Source organism: Anarhichas minor, unplaced genomic scaffold (assembly GCF_050575085.1).
Source record: "Anarhichas minor isolate MPS153535 unplaced genomic scaffold, ASM5057508v1 ptg000027l, whole genome shotgun sequence".
Taxonomy (NCBI): Eukaryota; Metazoa; Chordata; class Actinopteri; order Perciformes; family Anarhichadidae; genus Anarhichas; species Anarhichas minor.
The window spans coordinates 5,021,484-5,046,321 of record NW_027466473.1 but is presented as its reverse complement, the minus strand read 5'-3'; the positions used below and the strand labels follow the sequence as shown (position 1 = coordinate 5,046,321).

General features: G+C 43.7%; 1 protein-coding gene across 1 annotated transcript in view; it reads right to left on the bottom strand.

Moving 5' to 3' along the window:
• The window catches only part of dscama (Down syndrome cell adhesion molecule a), a 72,211-nt gene extending 50,599 nt beyond the window's left edge, over nucleotides 1-21,612 (bottom strand). Inside the window, exon 1 of the mRNA XM_076101710.1 lies at nucleotides 21,492-21,612. Within this exon, the coding sequence (XP_075957825.1) occupies nucleotides 21,492-21,597 (106 nt within the window). The 5' untranslated portion in view covers nucleotides 21,598-21,612. The remainder of the gene's footprint in view (nucleotides 1-21,491) is intronic.
• Between the last annotated feature and the right edge of the window lie 3,226 nt (nucleotides 21,613-24,838).

Here is a 24,838-nt window from a genome sequence, read left to right as displayed (position 1 = left end):
TTTTCCCTTGGTGTTTCCCTTCCCTCCTGCTCCCCCTCCCCCCTCGCTCTCTCCCCGCAGAGCATTAGCTTGCAGTGGTCAGGCCGCTTGACAGCTGCTCCACCTGAAGAATATCAATCAATGTTGCTGTGGAGACAGAATCAGGCTCCCCCTCCTTTATTTTCCAGCCCTCTTTTTTCCTTCCGTCGTCTTAGTCTCGCATGTGGTTGATCGTGGACCGAGCATGAGCCTTCGTTTGTTTGTTTCTCCACAGTTGCGAATGGATCATGGAGCTCACGCAGGGTGCGAATATCTAGATACCATTTAAGATCTTGAGCTGATCTATTACATCAGAATACGTTGGCACCTCCCGCTGCTAATTTATTTGAGGTGTGACTAATTGAGCTGCGGATGCGAACCCCACGATGTCTCAGACTATCACTCCAGATGAGCCGGGCAGACAGGCGTGGGATGGAAGTGTCTATCACTGCTAACACATGACAGAGGAGTGAGCACTGTACAAATCATGCTGCTCAATATAGGACCACAATCAAAGCGCTACTAATTACAATTAACTCCTTTGTTCATCCACGAAGAAAAAAAACTCTGTGCCAAAATACTTTTTAAAATTTCTGTTATATTTTATAAAATATTTAGCATTTGGTCATTAGTAGGAATCCAGTAACAAAAAAACCCAAATCCTACTATTTTCCAAATCGGTTGTGATTACATCACCTAGCAACAATTCCTCCTGGATGGCCAAACTGTCAGGAGACCAATCACACTCTTCCCTCTAATTGCTCCAATCTACTTCCCATACGGCACACACTCCCCACTCTGAGCCTGTCCCCAAACATGGCCCCAACCCTGCTGCTACACATAACACTAAGCAGCGAAATGACTCCCCACAGACCCATCGTCAGTGGCACCAGTGCCAGGCCCGCCAGCGGAGGGTTAAGTAAATATTGGGCAAAGCAGCTGCTCTCAGAGTGCCGTCGTCTGCCTGTGTTCCTGCCTGGTCCCAGCCTGGTATAAATCACACACAGCAATTAGTGCCACGCTGTCCCACTGCCCTCGTTAAACAAGCCTGCACGCTGACGGAGCCCATACACATCAGACACATGCCTGCATGGGCGGAGGAAGGAGGGACAGACGGGTGGATGGATGGACACTCAGGAGAAGGATCGGTGTTTTAAAGAACTTTTAAGACCAGCGTTGTAACATTAACCAGTCTCTGGTGCTACGATGCAATCACGCCAACAAAAAAAAGTCTACAGCCAGGCTAGCAGCTCTGACAGCTGTGCTTTTGTCATTAGTTCAGGTATTTGGTCATAAACCAAAGTAATAAACAAAGTAAAACGCTCTGTGCCAATCAATCTCGTCGATGAAAAAAATACTCAACGTATCCCCTTGTAACTGTTTGTATGATATTTTATGAAAAGTTACTCCTCATTTTTTCGTGCGTTTCCCTACAAAAGCCAGCAACACGTGTTGATTCCTGCTCGTGAAATGCATTCAGTCTTTTCAAAATAAACTTCTGTCTTTATGTGAAACAACTCAGTTAGGTTTAGGCAACAAAAATAATTAGTTAGGTTTCGGAAAAGATTGTCGTTTGGGTTCAAATAACCTTGGAAGTGCCATAAGTATGTTACGCAAGTAACGTGACAAATAAATCAACATTGACTTCTCTTTCCACACGGCGAACAAACAGCAGTCTCCTGGCTGAAAGATCCCTGGTTGTTGGACCCAACCATTCTTTGTGCCGGCTTCAGCGGTCTTTATACTTCCTCTTTAATGATCACATGGATAACTTCCGAAGTAATTGAGTATATTCCGTAGGCATAGCTATGAATGCAGGATGAAGCCAGCCTGAAATACTTCAATGAGTACAGGTAAGTACAAATTTGTGACGTGCTGGTGGTACTACTTGGAATATCAGGGGATCATAAAAGTCAATAAGATACGTAGTCTAAGTACCATGGACATTTTTACCAAATTACATGACAAATTATCAAGTAGTTGTTTTATAAAAAAACATTGCTGGGGGTGCTAGATTGAAAGTCAGGAAGATAACTTAAGTCATTGGGATTCATCCTCTGAAGAACACAAATTACCAACAGCTGTTTAGATCTTTCAGTCTGGACCACAGTGGTTGATTGGCACAACAATAGACTGGCCTTCCTTAGAATCATAGCGGCTAAAAATGGATTATGTATTTTCACCGTCTGAGATTCCAAACCTAATGTAGCACGTCTAAAGAACTGCAACTTTAAATAAGAGGCGTTATGACAAATTCCGATCCCTGGAAACACTCAAAATGAAACTTCACCGAATCAGGAAGTGTCTTCTGAGACAACAGGAACGCGCAGCGAGGGAGCCAAAGAGAGGGACAAAGGCACGCTTGGGCAGGTGCAGCAGCTGTGACACTAAATGGATCAGGATTTTCAATGATACCGTCTGTTTTTACCTTAAATGTAACCGACTTGTGATAGTTTGAGAACACACTGATGATGTCCTGCTGAGGTTCGTCAGATAACAATGTGTCATTCTTGTGAGCAGATATTTTTTTAATTTGGAAGACTTGTTGGAAAGAGAGGGATGTGGAGTCTAAATGGAGGCTGAATAGCGAAAGACTATTCCACACACACTAAATAAATATACGTTTATAAGAGTTGCTAGACTTCTATCTTTCAGTGAAACACAGACACACGTCCTGCCTTGCAGGAAAGTAAAGCAGTTCAGGCTGGTGGATTCTTTACTCCGATGGGCATCAGCTAGGTAGGGCAAAGTGTGATCCCAAACAAGCAACTGAATTGACTTGTTTCAAGGTACGAAAAGCCACATCATTAAGGTATATGTTTCCTCTGAGCTGTGTTACCATTTAATAAACTAAATAAATTGATAAAACAGTGATCGGTGGAGAGGATCTCTTAACTTGACAATGATAGCGCACAGATCATGGACTGTGCCTTTAAGGCCCCATGCAAAAGCATAGTTTTCCATGCACTGATCCATTGAGAGATTATGGGCTATTTTATTTCTATAAGATGTCTTCTTTCAGACTAGTCGAAAGAAAACATCTAAAATACACCTTTGGGTGTTTATATCACTACTTTGACTATTTGCGTTTGTAATTCTAACTTAAATACAGCAAAAGTGACCATTAGTTAATGCCTCATTTGCATATTAAACATACCATTTCAGAGAACTTGTAATGCAAAAAAGAATTGTCTTAATGTAAGTAATCAACTGGGGAATGTCCATAGTGATATATTTTCGTTAGGGGGTGTCTGCCCTTGCAGGGAGCAAGTGCTCCCAGCTAGTCTTATTTAGCGTATATGAATAAAACAGCATGAACCAATGATGGTCTAATTTATGATGCATGCTCTGAAAAGTGATAATCAGTGATCACTGAGCTGATTTTTTAGAATCCATCAACTGTGATCTAAAATAGCCAATTAAACCTTCAATATAATTTAGCCGACAACAGCTCGTGAAAGGACTAAAACAGCGTCTGGTGAGAGGAGAAATAGCCATCAGCACCCCTATTACCATATTGCTCTAAATTACCACCATCAGCAGGGGAACATTTAACATGCCACCACCCAGTGGAGGGGGGGGGGGGGAGAGAGACCCACAAATAATGTCAGAACGAATGTAGCTGATTTACATTCTGCTCTCTTTGTGATTGTGCTACCAGTTGCTGTTGTGTCCAGGGTAATTAGGAGGTAATGACAGTGTAATTGGGCATTGGGCACATTTGGAGACAGACAGAGAGGGAGATGTGCTGAATGACTTGTCTAAAAAGGGATGACGCTGTATGGGCAGACTCTCCACCACCACCACCTGAGTGCCACTCACAGACGACAAGGCAGAGGAGAGGGGGGATGAAGGAGGTGGGGGGTGGGCCTGATATGGAGGGGGATGGGGAAATATGGCTGGAGCAGGTGGAGGACGCTGGTTAGCGGGCATGCTCCTGGTGCTGTAACTGTGACAGAGAAAAAAAAAAGGTTGTCAGTCTAGGACCGTTTGGTTTATACACGTGTTGGTCTCGTGGATATTCTTATTCATAATTCTCTTTTATTTCACGTCTTTTTTTCCCTATGGTTGGTTTCCCCACGTTTTTTTCCCCTGTTTTCTGTCTCTGCAATGCATGCATAGATAAGGATTGTAGAAAGGAAGACAATTGTACAATCCCCCCCCCCCAATTTCCCTTCGCTCTGCCTCTTAAGGACTAAGACAGATTCTCCTGTATAGGTGAATTGTGAGAGGGAGAAAGATGGGGAGAGAGAGAGGAGAGAGAGAGAGAGAGAGAGAGAGAGAGAGAGAGAGAGAGAGGTGAGCTGGTTACTGTGGCAACCAGGAGAGTGACTCTTGCAATGGCATATGCATGGAGGGGGGGGGGGGGGTAGAGAGGTGGAGGGAGAGAGGAGAGTGCTGGTGAAGGGATGTAGTAGAGGGAGGGGTGGGCTTGTGGTGGAGGAGGTGGAGTGCAGGAGGCAGATCAGAGGGAGGTGTCAGTGGGTTACTGCGCACAGAGAGATTCACCCTCTTTTTTTTCTAACCCTGGCAGAAGAAAGGAGGCAGAAACAAAAGGGAGCTGTCTTTTGAATGGTCGCTGCGCTGGATTGGACTGTCAGCGCTTCCTCCTAACAACCTCACTTAGCTTGCTACTCCCAGACACTTCCTTACTCTGTGTCTCTCTCTCTGTGCTTCCCTTTCAGAACACTATACACGCCTCAGTCTGTTGCATGTGCCTCTCAGATTGAAATCTACCGCTGATAAATTACAGCCGTTAATTGTTGGGAATTAACTGCTGGATTTGAGCTTTAAAATGAATAAAGTAAACTTCACACTTTTGTACATTTTGACTCAATAGTCAATTATTTCAATTAAGGTTGCAACTAACATTTATTTTCATTTTCGATTAATTTGCTACTTTGTCCAATAATTGTTTATTCTATAAAACATCAGAAAACCCAAGGTGGAGTCACTAATTGTCTTGGTTTGTCTGACCAACAGTCCAAAATCCAAAGACATTCAGTTAGCTTTAATGTGCAGACGAGGAAAAGCAGGAAATGATCCCAGAGGCTGGAACCATCAAACCTTTGGTATTCTTCCTTGATGAATAAGCTAAAACGATGACACTTAGATGTTTTTACTTGTGCTACTGTTAAAGTATGCTAGCAGTTACTATTATTCAACATATATCACTTGTGACCACAGTGACTGCTGTTTAACAAAAGTTACGTCGTCTCTCTCTGCAGCAAGAGTTTGTGACTTTAGTTGAACACCAACCGCTGTGGCCTTCAAGTGACAATTGTGGAATAAATGGTTTGTGGGCAGATTTTGTCAGCGCGATAACGTTGCAACCGGGCAAGATACAGTCACGAAACTTTACAGATGTGCAGTTGAAATGAAGGTCGAGTTGACGATGGGTGTGGTCTCAGCAAGGGCACCGGGAGTAAGGGTTGTAGGAAGTGGGAAAAGTGACGCTTCAATATACCCCTAGAATGTAGCCATTTTCGCGCTATTAATTTTTGCACGTTTAAATAAACATTCTGTGTCGCTATGGCAGCGACTTATGTCGACTACTATGTGTAAAAGAGCCGCGTCATAAGTCATCGGCTAACCTTCACTATGAGCCAGAGAGAGAGCTTCATACATGTAAATTAGACTTGCTCAATGCATTGAGTGAAGAAGAGTCAGATGGTGGGATGGAGAAACTACAGTTTGTCATACAACCCTGTGTTATTCAATGACAAATAAAAGGACCTTGTACCTTGAAGATCAATGCATTCCAATAGCGGTTTTTAGGTATACACCAACCCCTGGCTGTGTTAAATTAGTATTCAATTGTCAAAAAAGTAGCTGATCCATTTTCTATCAATCTAGGAGAAAATGTATTATCCTTGGTTCTAATTTCAGCCCAAATCTTGCTACATCCGCATGCAGGACAACTGGATTATTACAGATTTTGCCCCATCTGTCGTGTAAACTTTCCATTTTTGCTTAGATAAGGGCAATTAACCTGTCTTTTAAAAACTCCTTCCAGAGGCGTTATGACTTTGCTGGCCCGTTGTGAAGACAAGAGGAGGATGAAAGTAAGTACCCTCTGACCTTATGACAGGAGCCCACAGAGAAACAGACTGCCAGAGACAAACAGAGCCATGGGGTGGGTGTAATGAATATGCTGCCCCCTATGGTGGGGATGACCTTATAAACAACAACAAACTGTCACTGTGGCCAGGCCTGCTGGGAGCTGCCCTCTGTGCAAGGGCAAATGGCCTGGAATTCACTGGACAGGACTGCCAGGGCTCCGAGAGGAGACAGTTATTAGATGTTGTAACACAAGCTTCTGGGCATGCATAGTTTTTTTTTTTACTGTGCACTCGTTTTAACAATCAGTCAAACGTTTAAATTCCTCCTTCAACCAGCTGATGAGACCACACGAGTACTGCGTTAGATGCCGCACACAGTAGTTTCTCCCTTTTACGACACACAGCGTCGTACAAACGGAGGATGGCACATCATAAGTTATTTGTTGTGTAACCCAGGTAGATCATCAAAAGTCCCGTTGATGCCGCAGCGGCGAATGTGCTCCACTGTGTCGCGTGGCACTAAGTGACTGCTTTTATTATACGAGACAAGCGACACGCCTGCGATCGCTGTGATCTCAGCCAGGCGTTTCTGAATCAAACGGCAGAGGAGAGACGTCCTCGTGTTTCAAGGAGGGACTTTCATGTCACCATGAAGGAGACGGGGGGGAGGGGGGTTGAGGGTTAGAAGTCAGAGCGAGGCATATGGCATCTTGAATTTGGGCGATGAGAACTGACAGGTTAACTGAAAATTTGGCGGGGGGTTGGTGAGTGGTAGGGGTGCACGGGGAGAAAAATGGGTAGAGGAGAGGTGGGGGAAAAGAGGTGTGGGTTCTGGTACGTGTGTGTGTGTGTGTTTTGGGTGGGATGGGTAGGTGGGTAAGGTTGCTAAACACTTCCATCTGTTCGTATCCCGAGGCGCTACTGGGGCAGTTAGCTACTGTCTTATGCAGATGAGGTGTTGCTGGGCCGCCTCCTTCCGCTAACAGCAGATAAATAATGATATAAATATATTTGAATAATAGAAATGGCAGGACGGGGGGGAAACAAGGAGCAGCGGGGTCAAGCTGTTTCCGAGGGAGAGCTTGTTGTTCTTTTCTTTCCATCCGATGATCACAGCTCTCTCAGGATGTGCGAGCGCTGTAACTACGTCCTCATTAGGGTCGGCCTTCCTCACCGTCCCATGAGAGAGATCTGCTTAACAGGGGTCCTCCACGCACACCGACAGGCATAATAGGAGCAATGAAGATATAGTGGAATTCTAAGCAATACTGATAATGTCACTTTGTACTTTGGTACTGTTAATATGCAGTATATAAAACCTGTTTTGTTTCTGACCAGTGGCCAGGTTTTCACTGTCTTAATCCATTATAATAAACCTGTAGCTCTTTACATTATTATTCTAAACACTGGCTAACTGGTAGGTCTTCCTCCGGGGGGGAATATCTTGTGTTTAGATAGTCAGCGCATACAGTGACAACCAACAAGTTGAAAAGACTTTTTAAGGAAAGAATGTCACAAATACAAATGGAGCGGTTTAAAAAATGGAATTTGCTTTGTAGACCCTCCGTTTTTTAGACAAGTAAAAGTAATATATTTGTGTGAACATAAGGGTTGCTATTGGTTTGTTGATCTTATTGGGTTTCCATTAGCATCTGCCATAATAGTTGCTAATCTTCCTGAGGACCACGCTGTCCTTGGATTTCTGTCTACAGTCCCGTAAACACTGATTCCGACCTACGCTACAGGCTTTTCGGATTGAAAGAGGTTTTAAGGGGTAATTGAGTGAGATTCTTGAATCCCACACGTCCCTGTTCTTAGATACAGTCGTGTCATGTGTGTGCTCCCACTAAATGATCTCATATTCAAATGAGGATAAGGGGCTTTTGTTAGAATGAGGGGGATAGGAGGGAGAGAGAAAAAAAAAAGGTCGAAGAAGTGGAGGAAGGAAAGCAAAGCCCAGACTGATTTGAATCTGGTAAACTGTCAGAGAGAGGGATTACCCCACCAAATCCCTGGCGAAAATAGAGGCCCGAGTTATTTACTAGCCTTACAATCAGCTGCAAACCATCTGTACTTAATTGTAAGACACAAACTTTATGAAGATCAACTGGGGATTTGGCTACAAAGCCTCTTACGCCGCTGAATTGGTGTCCCTGCCTCGAGGGGGAGAGTATGGGAGGGTGCTAGAGACACGTCACATGTACTTTGGAGGACGTGGACTCCGCTGCTCTCTCTAGTATCTATCTGTGCCCCGTCCTGCTAAATACATAGACAAACCCTGTGCATTATTAGAGTAAGGGTGGGGGGGGGGTGGGTTGCGGGGGCAGGGAATTAAGATGAGCTTTACAAAGTAAGCGTGCGACACCTCTGCTTGCTTAGAAGTGAACCTGGACAACACAGGCACACACAGAGATATATACATGACTGGCCATGGCCGGCACCAAAACATTTGTTGGCTTGAGCCTGAATTGCTTTTAGCAGAGGCCAGTCATGAGATCCCAATTAGCCACGTAATTGACCTGGTAACCTACACTTAGCCATGGAAATCAGCATGAGGAAGACAATAGCTAAGATACAGGCCCGGTGCAGAAACCCTGCATGCGGTGGCATTGTTTAATGTAGGTCGCTGTGCATTCTGTTGTTCCTGGCAGCCATCTGAAGACAGGAGATAAGAAGTCCTGTCCAAGCCACTGAATGGCAGAAAGCCAGCTTAATCCTATTTAACGAGAGATCTGGGCTGAATCTGGGGTGGGGCGTGTTGGTTGGGGTCACGCGAGGAGCGCGTCGGGGTCAGGCTGTGGCTTTGTTGGAGGTGTGGTCACCGGACATTGAGAATCTTCAAAAACAATGTACACCACACCTCTCTGCATGCACTCATCCATAATCACTGATGTAAATGCTTATCAAGTGCTTGGGAACAAAAATGTGAGTGTGTGATTTTTGTTGTTGTTGTTCTTATTTTGTTGCCGAACAACATGAGCTAAATAAAGGAGAAAAGAAACTCACAGAAGCGTAACCCAGGAACAAATATTGTGGGATCTAAGCTGCTGGCCGCTTTAACTCATTTATTTCCTTCCGCTGCGCTAATTCCCATCTCCATATGTTGAAGGGAGTGTGTGTGGGGAGGGCGGGGGGGGGGGGGGGTTGCGTGTGTGCGTGTATGGACATAGGGGGTGGCGGGTGTCAGGGATTAAGCCATCATGTCTGGACATACGCTGTGTGTAATCATGCTGGAAGGCTGGTCATTGTGCATCTCTGTGTCCAGTATAAGTCCGTGGGCCCCGGGACACCACGTCACTATCTCAGAAACTCCTTTATATTAGAATATAAAGTAGATGTAAATGTAAAATTAACTAAATAAAATGTTATAATAGACACATAAGCTCTGAAACTCTGTCTCACGTAGAATAAATTCAGCATTATTTTTGTGTTTTTATGTTGTGTTAGTCGGAAATTTGTTGGGATTTGCTAATGCTGCCATGCGCAAGCTAATGAGCTAATAATCATTTCTCTGCAACTCCCTTCAGAGCTTCACAACAAAGCAATCTGCATCACAGAAGCTATAAACTATAAATCAAACCGCCTGTAAATTACCAAATAAACTGTTAAGATAGAAACTGTCAACTTTCAACACACGCAGTTTCACAAAGTTCAGAGAAGCACCTGTAGTTTTGTCCTCTGCTCGGTCACATCATTACTCTTAATGAAGCTTCCCCCACCCCTCCACCCCTCTTCATTAGAAGGTATAATCCCCGATGGCCCATCTGCCAGACGCCAAAGCCACAAAACACAGGGCAAACAAGGCTGGGAACAAGCCGGCCATTATGGGGCCTCTTTGAATGGGCCGAGCGATCGCGTACACACTCGCCGTGTTTGCTCAGGCCCTGCACATGCTCACCACAGCGCTGCTATTTTCACACAGAGGAGGAACTATTTGAGCTTCAGGAGAATGATCGCTGCTGATGAGCGGTGCACCTGCCACTAAAGAGGATAGGTGTGTGTGTGTGTGCGTAGAGTGGAGGACTCTCCCTCTCTAGCTCAAAACACAGACATAATACTGTAACATGAAATAAATTGCAGCTAAACTTTGTAGGACACAGTGGATGCTATATTTTTTATTTCATGATTTGCTCATTTTAGGCAGCAGAATTGTCTCACGACTGCTTCAATGTATCTGATGCTTTCCCTTAACAAACAGCTTATATAATAAGACTGATACAAGCCAAGCATTCAGCTGCACTTTGTCCTTTCACTATACAGTAGGCTTTCTAAAGGGCCTCCACCACATTAACAATACGCTCTTCTAAATGTCCTCTTTCCAAGCAAAAAAAAAAGCCATTTTAGGAAAAAAAGAGAAAAAAAACAATTGTGCTATATGTTCATCAGCTCGTCCTTTTCAATGTTAGCTGAGGAGAGCCAGCACTGTTCTAGCAACACAGACTGACGGACACAAAATGGCTGCCTCGGACTGAAAGAGGCAGTGAGCCAGAGCAGCAGCAGCAGCAGCAGCAGCAGCAGCAGCAAACCTTTTACTGGTCTCCCTCTTTCCTCACTCTTATTGCGGGAAGATTGACAAATTGCCAGCACACCACCACTTGATTGCTCCCCCCCCCCCCCCCCCACACACACACACACACCCTCCAATAGTCCCACAGCATCGACATATCGGGGGGGTTGCAGCAGTGTGACCCCCTTGCCGCCCAACCGGGATTACACTGTGGAAATGTAATCCTGGTTTTGGGGGGGGGGGGGGGGGGGGGGGGGCTAAAGGGATCAAGGCGCTAGAGGACACAATGTAATCAGGGACAACGTCTACACCCCAAGAATCAGGCGGCACGATAAATCCAAGCAGAGGTTTATCCACGACGTCAATTAGAACATATGTTGGGACACATTAATTGAGGCACGACACACTTACTGAAAGTCGGCCCGCTCATGCATGCCGAGGGCAACGCACACTTTTTAATTTGTATCGTTTTATACACTTAAAAGATTTTTTATTTCTTTATTAAAAATACTTTTTGAAAATGTATATATATATATATATTTGATTGCATGAATATATGAATGTGTGAAAGGCAATTTCACCTCCCAGGATATATGATGGTGAGAGACAGTACACATGCTTCTAATACATTTGTGCTCCTATGTGTAGGAGGGTGCCAAAATTAGTAAACGCGGCTGATGGACTGAAGAAAACTGTGTCTGTGTCTCTCTCCCCCCCCCCCCCCCCCCCCCGTGTGTCTAAATGGATGCACAAGGTCACGTGATCTGGTCTCCATTTTGGAGTGCTTTGCATGTGTGCAGGTACAGCAGCCTGTCAAGACATGCCTGGGACACACAAAGATAAAACACACACACACACACTCGTTAACTACACGTATAAGTGACCTCGCTAGCTTAGAGAAATCAAGCTAAAGTGAAAAAAATGAATAAATAGAAGAAGCTGGCTAACATACAGTGAGCTTAATAGCTGCTGAGAGAGAGGAGGCTTATCTTCCACCACAGCTAATATGAGCTTCTCAATTAGAGAAAGGCTCTCTGCCTTTCTCTAATTTTTTTGTACAATTTCTCCAGGCAATTTATTTAGGGTGGGGGTAAAAAAAAAAAAAAGGGGAGAGGAGAGGAGCGGAATCCGAGCAAACCGTATTGGCCAAACGCACGACGAGTCATAGCAAGCTCCAGCCAATCAGGCTGAGCTCACAGCATCAACTCAGGCCCTCAGCAACAACATGACTATTTACTGTATGCAAGAGAAAAATCTATTTCAGGTTCATCACTGCCCGTCCAACGAGCCACATGCACACAAAGGTTGTATTCGATTGTCTTTACAAATAAACATAATATTTTGATTTGATTCGTTAGGTTGCATTTAAAATCTGCACTCTTCTTGTCAGTAAGTTAGAGGGAAAGCTGTGTGAAAACTAACCCTGTGATATTATATTTGACGGCTGCAGAAAAGAGCAGAGGCACCAAACATGCAAATGAAACATGTTTCTTAGCTTTCGGAAGGCTCACTCTGTATTCTTCATTGTGAATTAACTCTGATTATGCAAAGGAGCCTTTATTCGCTCACTTATCAGTTTCATTTCTTTGTCCTCAGAAGTATTTTTACACAGACTCCCTCCGTATTGTACCTCTCTCTATAGTCGCTGAGTGGAACTAAAGGATTATGCAAGCATTTCCCAAGAATTAGGTTTCCTCAGTTTAGACAAAATAATGTAAAGAGTAAGTTTTCTTCTAATGTTTTAAATACCAGGAGTTTGCATGTAGAGTGAAAATATTTCAAGCCGTTCAGCTCAAACATATAAATACATCTTGAACGAAATATTGCATAATTATTTAAAATCTTGCATTTAAATAACAGGAAAGTCTTGTTTTTATCACAATAATTAGCTCAACAATACACACAAATGTCACTGTACACCGTTTTAATTTTATTAAAAGAAAAATAAAGATTTAGTAATTCAGTACATTCCTAAAATATATATATTTTTGGTTTAATAAACCAGATGAATCCTACATTTTATAAAAACTGAAAATATGCAGCTTTGCAATTTCTTTTTGGCCTTGAATATGTAACAAATTTGCTTTTGGTATTTTGTTGATTAAACATTTAAATACTGTCAGAAATATTAAAACATCAAATTTTAAAACTTTTATTTCGATAGTTAATTCAAAAATCTGTATTGCCTGTCCGATTATAATTTATCTTTTAATTCGTGGTAACTCAAAAATGAAGTTCAATCAGTTTTAGTTGATAGATTAATACCATAATGGTGAAGAAATGTTAGACAACAAAAAAGAAGGAAAATCTTCCCATGAATCCCCTAAAATAAACCCATGGATGGTCTGTCTCGTCTCAAGGCCTCCCAGATCTGCTGGTCCAAAGTGATTCTTAATACTCCTTTCTCACCATCTGCTCCTCCACTCTGTATTTCAGAGTCAAGGTTACACATCCCAGCTCGAGAAATACTGCAGCAGGAGTGTGGTGATACATGACAGGGCACCAGGGCAAAGACGAAGCAACGCGTGCAGCACGCCGCACTGAGATGTCCATCTATCAAGGTGAATTCCCACGGCGACTCGTCTCGGTTATACTTTTCCTCAGGTCACCTTTATACTGGCACCGCGGAATTAATTCACTTCATTATTTGTAGTTTTGATTAGCATTGCGGAGCAGGGGGAGGAATCTTCATCCCTATTATCTTCTGACTGACTTGTGGGACGGCTAAGGTTGGAACCTCTGTGCAAGTTTTGCTTTTATTTGCTTGTATCTTAATTGTCATGCAACAAATTATTCTCATCATACTTGCGACAAAGGTGATTCTGTGGAGAGAAAACAATCTGCTTTAACTGAAAAAAGAAATCTCTGTCATAGCAGCACGAGCTACGTTTGAGGCCTGCTGACGTAAACAGCCGTGATATATTGAAATGTTAAAAACGTGTGTCAACAAAGGGAGGCACCGGGCCAGCGTTGCCCTCGCACAAACAAACGCACGTCAGTCGTGGCGACGTCAACCAATATTTAATTTCTTGCTTGTCCCTTGTTGTGAGGATGTGAAAAAAAACGGAGGGCTCGCATGTCATGAGTCTGCATTAAAGCTCGAGTCGTGATGTTTTTCCCCCACTTTCTTTCGAAACACTTCGTCGCCGTCAAATGCAGCACAGACGGGGACAGAAAAGGGAAAGAGAGAGGGAGATAGAGGGGAACATAGAGAGGGAGGGAGGCTGTGAATAGGCAGAGTGAGTGGCATGCATGGACAGCCCCTCGGTCTCTCAAAGACACTGCAGCAGCTGCATGCACGCGATAAGAGCAACCATTCACAGCCCCCCCGCCCACCCTCTTTTTCCTCCTCCTACACACCAATACCATCTCTGTCTCTCTACAATACACACGTATCTATGTACACCGGCCTCTCTGCAGGTTCCTACAATGATGCTGAGATTTCAAGCAGTCTTCTGTCGCCAGTCAAAGGTCTTCCCCGCAAACTGTTTTCTGTGACGTCAAAGTACAGCAGGGTTGAACATGGATGAGACGGAGAATTGGGCGGTGGGGGATCACCTTTCTCTTTTATTTATTTTTCAAATCGCTGACAGAGAGCAATCACGTAGCGCTCAGCGACACGGGCGTTTCTGCAGCGACGTGACTGACGCTCATCTAGCTGTCCACCACACTTAGTCTGTTTTGTTTGTTTTATATGTGGCATCCTCAGGTGATGTCACATCAGAGAGGGGATTGGTTAAATGCCTGAAAAATCCCTGTCCCATAATGACAGAGGGATGTTTAACTGACTATCTCTGATCAGCGTCTATGCACCAAAACCGCAACTTGCATTATGTCACCTTGCATTCCAAAGACATTTACGCCTTAATGCATCATCCATGTCATGTTGCTTCCCCCCCCCCCCCCCCCCCCCCAACCCGGACAGGAAGTGATCCAACATCCCTCCCTGTGAACACACACACACACACACACACACACACACACACACACACACACACACACACACACACACACACACACACACACACACACACACACACACAGGCCCAACTCAGCACTCTCAACAGCTTTCGGGCTTGTGCTTTACATACAGCTGCAGCCTTATCACACATGCAACAACAAAAAAATGTTCCTCAAATATATGACATGTGAGCATATCTAACCGCCAGTGACATCCATGCCAATCACTCCAGATCCACTGATAACATCCTGCCCCCAAATCCATACAGTCCACGGAATGTCTAAGTGCCAATTAATTGGCGGCTCCATCCGCGATTAGCTCGTGTTGCGCTTATAGCTAATCTGTATCTTGGCAGGGAGCCACGCATGACCTGGCTTCCATCCAGGTCTGGGAGCCTACGGAGGAAGCAGCCGGAAGCTGTAGCCCCGGCGCAGCGCTGAGCGGCCCGGAGAAGATGTGCCAAACTGCGCCGGCACAAAGGAGACCTCACTGTTTATCAAAGATTAAGCAGTGTTTAGTATCTCTCCCCCGGCCCTCCTCCTCCTGCCTGTGCTCAGATATATACGCATGCGTGCACACACACACACACACACACACACACACACCCTAATATTGTTTCCCAGCCCCGAGAGTTTAATAAAGAACAAATTGCGGTTATTGGTGAGCAAACAGCACAGTACGGAGGTGGGAGTGTGATCATTGCAGCGCCAGTGCGGTACAGAGATGGAAAGGGCATCAGCCAATTTAACTAATATCTGTGTCAGTCTGGGGCTGGAGCGGCAGGCTGTGTGGAGGGAGACTTGGTGAGAGTGAGAGTATTTAATGCTGATGTCTTACAGTGCTGCCGGACACTTAGCGACTTTTGTGACATTGGATAAGCATGTAATCAAAACTGCAGAATCATACACAGTCGTGTTTTCTACCTGTAATGCTGTAATATAGCATTCCAAATATTGCTTCACTGCAATGTGAAGTCTGACACAATCATGATACGCATGACTTATTAGACATTCATTTGTGCAGGGAGGCATTGAAGCAAATTAACTATTACTTGTGTTTTGCTTCCAAAAAGCCACTCATATTATATTTGTGGAGGTGTGGACAGTTATAGTTATTACACAATTTACCCACTCAAATTCACACATGTAAACCATTCTATTTGATCGGATTTTTTTATATTCTTATCTATACATTTTCTTTGATTTTGTGGTGCTAGAAATGAATAAATAAAATGATTATTATATTTCATATTTCTTATATCAAGCCTTATGAAGACAATATTCAAATCTATAAACCATTATTGTAGCTGCCCAGGTTAGGTTTAAAAGAATTACTGTTAAACGTTTGTGACAGTGGTGGTCACCCTTACAATATGAATATTTATAACGAATAAATACTTACATCTATCTATGCACTGCTCGCTGCATATCAAGTCTTTTTTTGTTTTTCACCAGCTAGCTTATCATGCTGCCTGCAACCTGCCCAGCCCAAGTGTATCTACCCGTCATGTTCCCATAATGCTTTGTGGCAGCTGCAGCCAGATTCATGCACACAGGTATTGATTTTTTTTTTTTTTTTTTTTCCTTCAGTGCAACCCTTTATTTATCTCACTAAGCCCCTGCCACTGGGTGTGAGGAGAGAACCAGCTCGCAGCCTGTGAGAGGACACTGAATTCAACGCGAGAGACGCTTACCACGTAACGTGGATTTATTTTCATTTATCTGTCATTTATCTGCCACCGCCGCTCTGCTGCAGAGCATAATCCTAGCTCTGTGTGGGATGCATGTGTAGGTATGCATGTGCACGTATTTGTGCTGTCCGTCCGCACAAACACTCCGTTCTCCACAGGCCACCTGACCCATTTTTCTGTGTGAATAACAATACTCCAGCCAATCATGGAAGGAAGGAATGGCAAGAGCTGGAAAAAAAGACTCAACATTCAGCCTGTCACACGTCAGAGTCCCAACCCTGCCTGTCGACAGAGTGAGGGATAGAGAGGGAGGAAGGAAGGCAGAGAGAGAGACAGAGAGAGAGAGTTAGTAATCCTCTCTCTTCTCTCCCCCTCCTTACCTCCTCTCCCTCTACATCTCCACCACAGAGGGACCAGTAAAACCATTACCCACCCAGCCCAGCCCCCAGCTCAAGGTTGTGCAGCGCCAATGGCTGCGCTTCCTACGTAGCATGCTAAGAAAAGGGCAAAACTGACAGCAAGGGAGCTTCAAGGCTGCTCCCAACAAAAGACATTTATTACACCACGCTACCTCTGGCTACAACACACAGTATATATACATAGCGAATGATTACCTCCCATTCTACCCACTAGACAAATATTTACAGTAGGGCAACAGTGGTACTGGAAAGTCACTATTCCTCTTAAACACACTTGAGCTGTGATGCAGGAAGGAAAATAATTTCAATGTAACATACCTCTCTTTTATATTATGTATGCTGCATGTTAATGAAGCATTTATGTTAGCTGATAACATTTTTAACTGTCAACACAGCGTGGCCCAACACGCCTGCCTCAAGCCATCTCAGAGTTGACTGTATCCTTAGCATGGACTCTAAGAAATAGACGTAGTCGCTGAGACGCCACCCATTGGTTTGTGGAATACCATTTTGAAGCCTCAAGTACAGCAATTTGGTCATCGCCATCTTGTTTTTTTGCAACCAGAAGTGACACGAGGGTAGAGCTAAGTACAACCGAACACTTGATAAGACAGTTTTACAGGACCAAAAACAGAAACAAAGACGGAAAAAAACACGGACAACTCCCAGACCGGACAACGCCATGGTAGCGACCTGCCAATCACAAGGTAGCCCCGCCCTAAACATACCCTGGTGTATGCTCTATTTGACTCTAAATGGACCATCATTTACTAAATGAACATCATGCTGTATTAAAGACTTGAAAAAAGCGATTGAGACCATAAACTCATGTTTACAATGCTTACATCAACGGCCATCAACTGTGCGACCCTAACCCCACAGGCATTAATGGCTACATACCAGCTGGCTTCATAGCTGCCTTTAAAATGGAGGAGAAGGAATGGAGAAGAAACAGTGGGAACTGTGGAAACACATGATAATAGCCAGCAGCCTTTTGATGGTAACTCTTGATATTTACTTCAATTATGCACAGCCAATTAAACCTATATAGTGTGGCTGGCTCTTCTCCCTCTGGCCAATGGCTGCGGGCAATCGAGGCTGGCTGCAGAAATAACTCCCAACACACATCCCCAAATGTCAACACACATGAAAGAAACTGTGAAATGCACAAGATGGCTCAGCAAATGGCCGGGCTGAAAGCGTTGGAGCAATCTGCAATATCCATAAACAAACTGTCTCTACATGCAACCAAATCCAGCAGTTCTGGTGATGGTTAATATATTAAGTGGGTAACCTGTAATCATTTTTCTTGACGAAGAAATAGAAGGGCGTCTAAGGCATGTTTAACAATGTAACAGTTCATATATGTGTGTATGAGATAGTGAAAGAAACAAAAAGACGGCTAAGAGATGAGGGAGGACTGAGCAGAGCAAAGAGAATCTGTGTGATGGCCGACGGCCCTTGTGCTAAGCTCGTGTGCTGCATGAAAAGAAGCCCCAGTGTGGGTGTGTTTGTATGTGTGTGTGTGTGTGTGTGTGTGTGTGTGTGTGTGTGTGTGTGTGTGGGAGTCTCTGCAGTAGTTCTGGGGGGGTCGGCCGCCGCTAAGCCCTGCTGGTGCTGAATGCAGAGCAGCCAGCATCAGGCCAAGGCAAACGACTACAAGGCCTCCTCAGTGACTGCAACGCAGGCTGCACCTGGGGAATGGCCCTGCACAGCAACACAGCCGCAGACAGCCACGGTCCATCACGACGCATCCCAAAGAGCAACCCGGCAGGAAGTAAGCGCGTTTCCACCAGACATGGTCCGTAACTAAAGTACAAGGCTTTTTAATAAAAATGATTATCACAGTGGGCCTTCACATCTGGGCCTTCTTATCTGTTTAAATAGCAGACAGTGCTACAAGATGTATAATATTTGAAAGGCAAGTCAGCCAACTGTAGTTTAGGACACGGGTCATCCACCAGACAGGTCCCCACACCCGTCCTCCGCTTGGTTCCACCATTACCGACACCAGCCATTTCAAAACAGCTCTGGCGTACTATACACATACTGTATAGGTCACAGTTTGTCAGAATCATCTCAACATACCATAACCAGTATTATGAATCAACACAATTATGTGCTTACATGTTCTTACACATCCTCTACCCTATGTGATCAAGAAGTACAAAATGTAGAAAACCTAAATTACCACAAAACACATTACCTCTCATCTCAAATTCACGGCTGCCCATTGTTTTTTCCTTTCAACCATGTCTACAACAAAATGACATTACCATTCAACTAAACTGCATTCTCAATTAGGTTTCACAGGGAGCGTATTTCCTCCCTGATTATGGGAGCAGTTTTAAACACTTGTAAATGAAACAACGAACATGATCAGAAGTCTACTGTGTTCATCTACCCCAGCGACCTCTCTACACTAACTTCCGTGGACTACGACTAGAAACGTACTTGTGATACGTCAAAAACAAACGTAATCTGGGATAAAAATACATTTATTTGACATTGACAATGCACTTTGGTCGTATGGGAAGCTTTTAAATGTACATTGTGTGTTTCCATACAGCAACGTTCACTCATTGTTTGTCTGAAAGGTTTGATTTTCCAGCAACAAATCTGAAGTCTTGCCACAACCACATGAGCCCACCATGATGGTAAAATCAATCTGAGCTTTTAACTGCACTACAAAGTGATAAAGAGTTAAAACAAGATGTCTACTAATATAAGCTAAAGATAGCCATCTCACGTTTAAAAATACTACTTTCATTCCGTTGTGAAATAAATGGAAACCATCCCATCCGACTGCCTGTTTCCTTTCATTTCCCCCACTAACCCATTCAATTCTCTACTTCTGATTACTGCTTCTGCTCAACTGTGCCGGTCCAACAGGAGGCCGCAGTCGGATCCCGAGTTTGGTTACTGACTCTGTTAGTTAGTCACAGCTAAGACAAACTGGTCACTGCTTGAATCCAGACATGTTTCCGGTTTTAAAGTGATTTCATTGGACAAAGTGATTCATAAGTCCAAGACTCGGTTTAGCTGTACAGGCAGAGCTACTGAAACCTAATCCTTGTTTCCACATACTTTGGTTAAGTTGTTGCATAGAATAGAATACAAAACAATAGCCATCTTTACTAACAAGTGATAGAGTTTAGTATTGTATTCGTGGAAATGAGAAAAATGTGTCCAGTTCGGTGAAATAATTAAACTTGTAAAATGTTTCTTTATACAAACACAAGAGAAAATACATTATAAAAATGAAACTGTGTTGCCTCATTGGAAGAAATTATCTTTTTTCCAAGTTCAAGAGTCAAGAGCATCAAACCCCAGACCAGTATAATAACACTGTATCAGACAGCTATACTGCACTGTTACCTTTATTGGACGTCCTGACTGAATGCATTTTTCATCATAATTTCATATTCTTTTCTAATGGACACCAGGGTTCTTTAAGTGGTGCTTTGTTAGTCTACCCTGCAACAGCTCAAAAAGGTCTACGTCCAGTGAGACTCACAGAGGGCCTGTCTGACGGCCGCTGCACACCATGCTACACCTTCCCAACTGAAAAGCGAATTCAATTATTCATAGATAACACAGAAAAGCTATATTTCACTTTTTTTTGTTGTTTAAAGCCCAAGTGTTGATATTGTTTTTGTTCATTAAAAATTAAAATATTGAAGCCCGGTCATCGAGATGAAGGGGTCAGGCCATCTTGCATTGAGCTGTCAGTCACTGTAGTGTGCATATAGACTCACAGACATGGACACACACACATAGTGCACTTAAAATGTGTGTAGAAGAGGATGAGGGGAATGGACGGTGCGTCAGTAGGATGCGTGCACTGAGACGTGAATAAAGACCATTTGCTCATGGATTCATAGGCTTCCGTCATCCATTATTTAGCATGGAGAAGAGCAGTGGATTGGTGGCTGGCTGATTTTTCTGACAGCGTTTACATGGCTGATGGCTGCAGATGTGATGATTTTTACGGCTCTAGATAAACATGTTTTGTTTTGACAGTGCAGACCTCTTTCTTTTTTTTTTTCTGTAACATCCAGCATTCCAGAAATATTCAAACTTCTTAGCCATACTGTAAAACTATTTGACAAGTCAGTGATAAGTTCATAACATCCAAACACACAAATGTATTCAAAGTGAGAAAAACCTACAGTGTACATTCCATCCCTGTAAATAGCCATATCTGAAAACACGCTCGCGGCAAATCCATTTAAGGACAATTAAGAGATTGCTATAGATTTCAACATGGCCGATTTCGCCTCATCGGACAAATGTGAAACGTCAAAAAAAACAAAAAAAAGCAGTCGCTAGCCAGCATTTGCCCTCCATCCAAAAGCAAAATGACATTAGCCCCCGTCTATTGAGTTTGCTAAATGCCCCACATAAAGTGAATTTGCCCCCCAGGGCTGGGAAACAATCACGCAGGCGAGCGTTCCATTTAAGTGATTTGAATGATCGGAGTGCTGCGGTGCTTCCTATCAACCGGAGAAATGGGTCAATACACTGAGACTAAGTGACATGGCTGGCAGCCTGAGCTCCCGTGGAAGACCAGGCAGAGGAAGAGGAGCGGGACCGGGACCTCACCGTCATTGAGTCAGACCGACGTGGACGCGCTCACACACACACACACACACACACACAGAATGGGCCCGGCTGGCTGGTACAAGCAGGGCCTTTGTGCGGGTTCACGTCAGAAGATTCGTACAGTTAGCTTGGACCAAACACACCTCTGCTGTCACAGTGCTCAACACAACTCAGCAAACAAGATCCTCATCGGCGACTAAACACTGTGGAACAAAAAACACAGACTTACTTTCAGCGTTGATTGACAATGTGTCTTTCTCCCAGGACACAACGGTGATGTAGGCCTCCACTGAGGCAGGGATAATGCACTTGAAGACCGCCACATTGCCTCTCATGGCTTTCTGGTCCTCCACCCGGACTGTGTAGGGCTCTCGTAGGACTGCGGAGGAGAAGACAAAGAGGTGTTGCGCATAAGACTAATACTGAGCTACAGTAAAACGTGCTACTCCTCATAATACAACCACGATTGCAACAAAGCAGTAGTGCAGACATTCACGAGCAGAGAAACTGACCCGCCTTAATGTGGACATCTTGGCTCCTGATTCTCCCTGAGGGGTTCTCCGCTGTGCAATAGTAGGTGTTGTCGTGGATGAGTTTGCTGAAGCTGGAAGGGGGGATGTGGAAGATCTGAAGGGTGCCATTGGGGTGCACATGGCGGATCCCTGGCACATCATAGATCTCCTCGCTGGTGGCCAGGTACCAGCGCAGTGAGACAGGGGACACGCCTGCGGCGGGACAGGCCACCGATGTCCCTGTGGTGCTGGCAAACACTACCTCTTGCACAGATGCATTGACAAAATATAAGCTGGAACGTAGATCTTCACAGAAAACTGCAGGGAGAGAAATGAGATTGAAAACAGAAATGTTAGATACGTTGGTTGTTTTTTTTAGCTTCCTATCAAACTTGAACATTGTATGTCAGAGGTCTTTAAATAATTAAACTGACAAACTGTACCCGCTATTGTTAAACCCCACCACATAACAGAATAACTATCATATAATCTGACAGATTTGTGCTATCCTGCATCTCTGGCCGAGTGTGTTTTTCCCTGGTTGACCATTGTGTTTGTGCTCACTGCAGTGGAGCGAGGCTGCAGGAGTGCGTCTCTTGTTGTCTATGGAGAGACATTGCAGCAAAGCTCTGGGAGAGCAGCGATGGATGTGAAATAACAGAGCTGGCAGAGCGCCAGACCCGCCTTCACAACATGCATGTCTGTAGTCACACACTCCCCGAGTCTAAAACATGCACATGTGTGAAAACCACACAGAACACTAGAGACAATAGATCAATTTATCGATAAGATTTCAAAAAGATAATAATAATAACGGGCACCTATTTTGATAATCTATTAATGGTTTCAGTCATTTTTCAAGAAAACATTGCAAAAAAAAAAAGCCATTCTCTCACATGAAAGGATTTATAGCTTTACTTTTTTTTTTTATATCATGGTAAAGTGAATATTTTGGGGTTATGGACTGTTGGTCAAACAAAACACGACATGTAACGATGTCAACTGTTATTCAATTAAAGGGGACATATCATGCTCATTCTTAGGTTTATACTTGTATTATGTGTCTTTACTAGAACATGTTAAAGTCTTTATTTCTCTCATAGCGTCTGTCTGAATATACCTGGATTCACCCTCTGTCTGAAATGCTCCGTTTTAGCGTCTGTCTCTTTAAGACCCTCTCCTAAAAAAGCTTTGTCTGCTCTGATTGGCTCCGGAGAAAACAATGGCACACCTTTGCATAGGTAGTTCTCAAGCCGTGTGTGGAGATACTCAGATGGGGGGGGGGGGGGGTATATTCTAAAGAGTATGCATGTGACTTATGAAGGGGACCCAAATCTGATTGGCTTGTTGAATCACGTTTTCTGATCGAGGCAGCCCATAAAAAAAACTGACTGGGTCGTCATATTTCACAGTTTGTGGGTTGGTGATATATCCCCATTTATTGTAAAAAATAAAAAATATGCAGATTTATCAGCCCGACATACCACACACAAATATTCATATCCACAATCCTTTTCTGCACAGAGCGAAAAGCTCTGAGGGCAAACAACCCAACAGAGGTCTTGTTGTCAGTGGCTTCAGGGGTCATTTTTTAACAGAGGCATTTCTTGGTGAACATATGGAGGAAAAACACATTACTATTCAAGTTTAAGCAAGCATCCTGAACACATGTGCAATAGAAGTGGCCATGTCACATAGTGTAAGCAGCAATGCTCACAAGATATTTTGGTGTTTTAGAGGTGTTATTTATCCTCTTTTCCGCTGCTTTTGTGTTTGCCCTCGCACGGCCGAACAACCATACATTCTCTCTTGTCAAACTCATTTGCATCTCTGCTTTCATCCGAATTAAAAGCTGTCATGCAGCTTCTGTGGCATCCAAAAAGGTTTCATCTTGGATCTAAACAGGTAATCTATCACTGTAACAATGATATTGCCGTGGTGTCAAACACTTACTGAGGATCAGTTTCCGTAATTACAATTAGGATATTGGCAAAATAAAAAATAAAATAATAATGAAAAAAAGGTCCTAAAAGCTGATATGCAGTCAATTTGTCATGTTCACCTACACAGTGTGCAGCAGAGGATGTTTCCAAGTCATCTTAACTAATGAAGCGAGTCAATGTAATGCGATGCACTTCCCCTGTAGTACGTTACTGTGCTGGATAAAAACTGACAATGCAACTCTTTGCTGTAATGGAAAACCCACAGTGTTGGCACGGAGCCAGGATATATATACTGGCTGGATCCCAAGGAAGGATGGAGGACAACCAGTATTTTCTCTGTTGTGTTTGGTGGAGAAAAATAAAGAACTAAACAATGCGAGGTAACTGCAGCCCCCCGTTTGTGGCACATTTCTAAAAATCGGGAAGATTCTTTGTGTACCGTTGTAGTAGCTAATATCTTGAATGGCTCTACACTTAACCTTCAAACTGCATCCCTCCTCACTGCACAAACAAGTGATCTCATACCTGCTTCTTTTCTGGGGGACAGGTATCTAACGCAATCAATCATTTTTTATCGACTGACTAAATTGATAGCTTTAGCACTTTTTTAAACATGCATGTCTGTAGTCATTACTTACTCTATGACTTAGCATGATACAGGCTATGTTAGCCTGTGTACACTATAAAAAAAACAGTTGCCAGTTTAGTCGGAACGCCTCATTAACACAAATGAGGTCTAATACACCAGAAAACTTTCTAGAAGGTTATAGATTTCAGTTTTCATTGAAAAATGATAGCAATGAAGGTTGATTGATAGGGTGATTATACAGTATTGGACTGCATAGGTTTTAGCTAGGTGTACCTAGCTCCTCGCGCTCAGAGCACGGTTGTTTTCTCGCAGGCTGCAATTTTGCTCGCGTGAGCAGAGATATTCTGCGCGGAGTAATGTGAAAGTGTTGGTAAAAGTAATATACGTGTGTGGCTGTTTGAGTTGCACAAATGAGACCTCGCAAATGAGATGTTTGTGCTTGCTGTTGACATTGATTTGCCCTCATATCTAGATCTGTTTTTACATTTACTGCATGCCGTCAAATCAGTGTATGTTTTTGTCAATTTGCTAA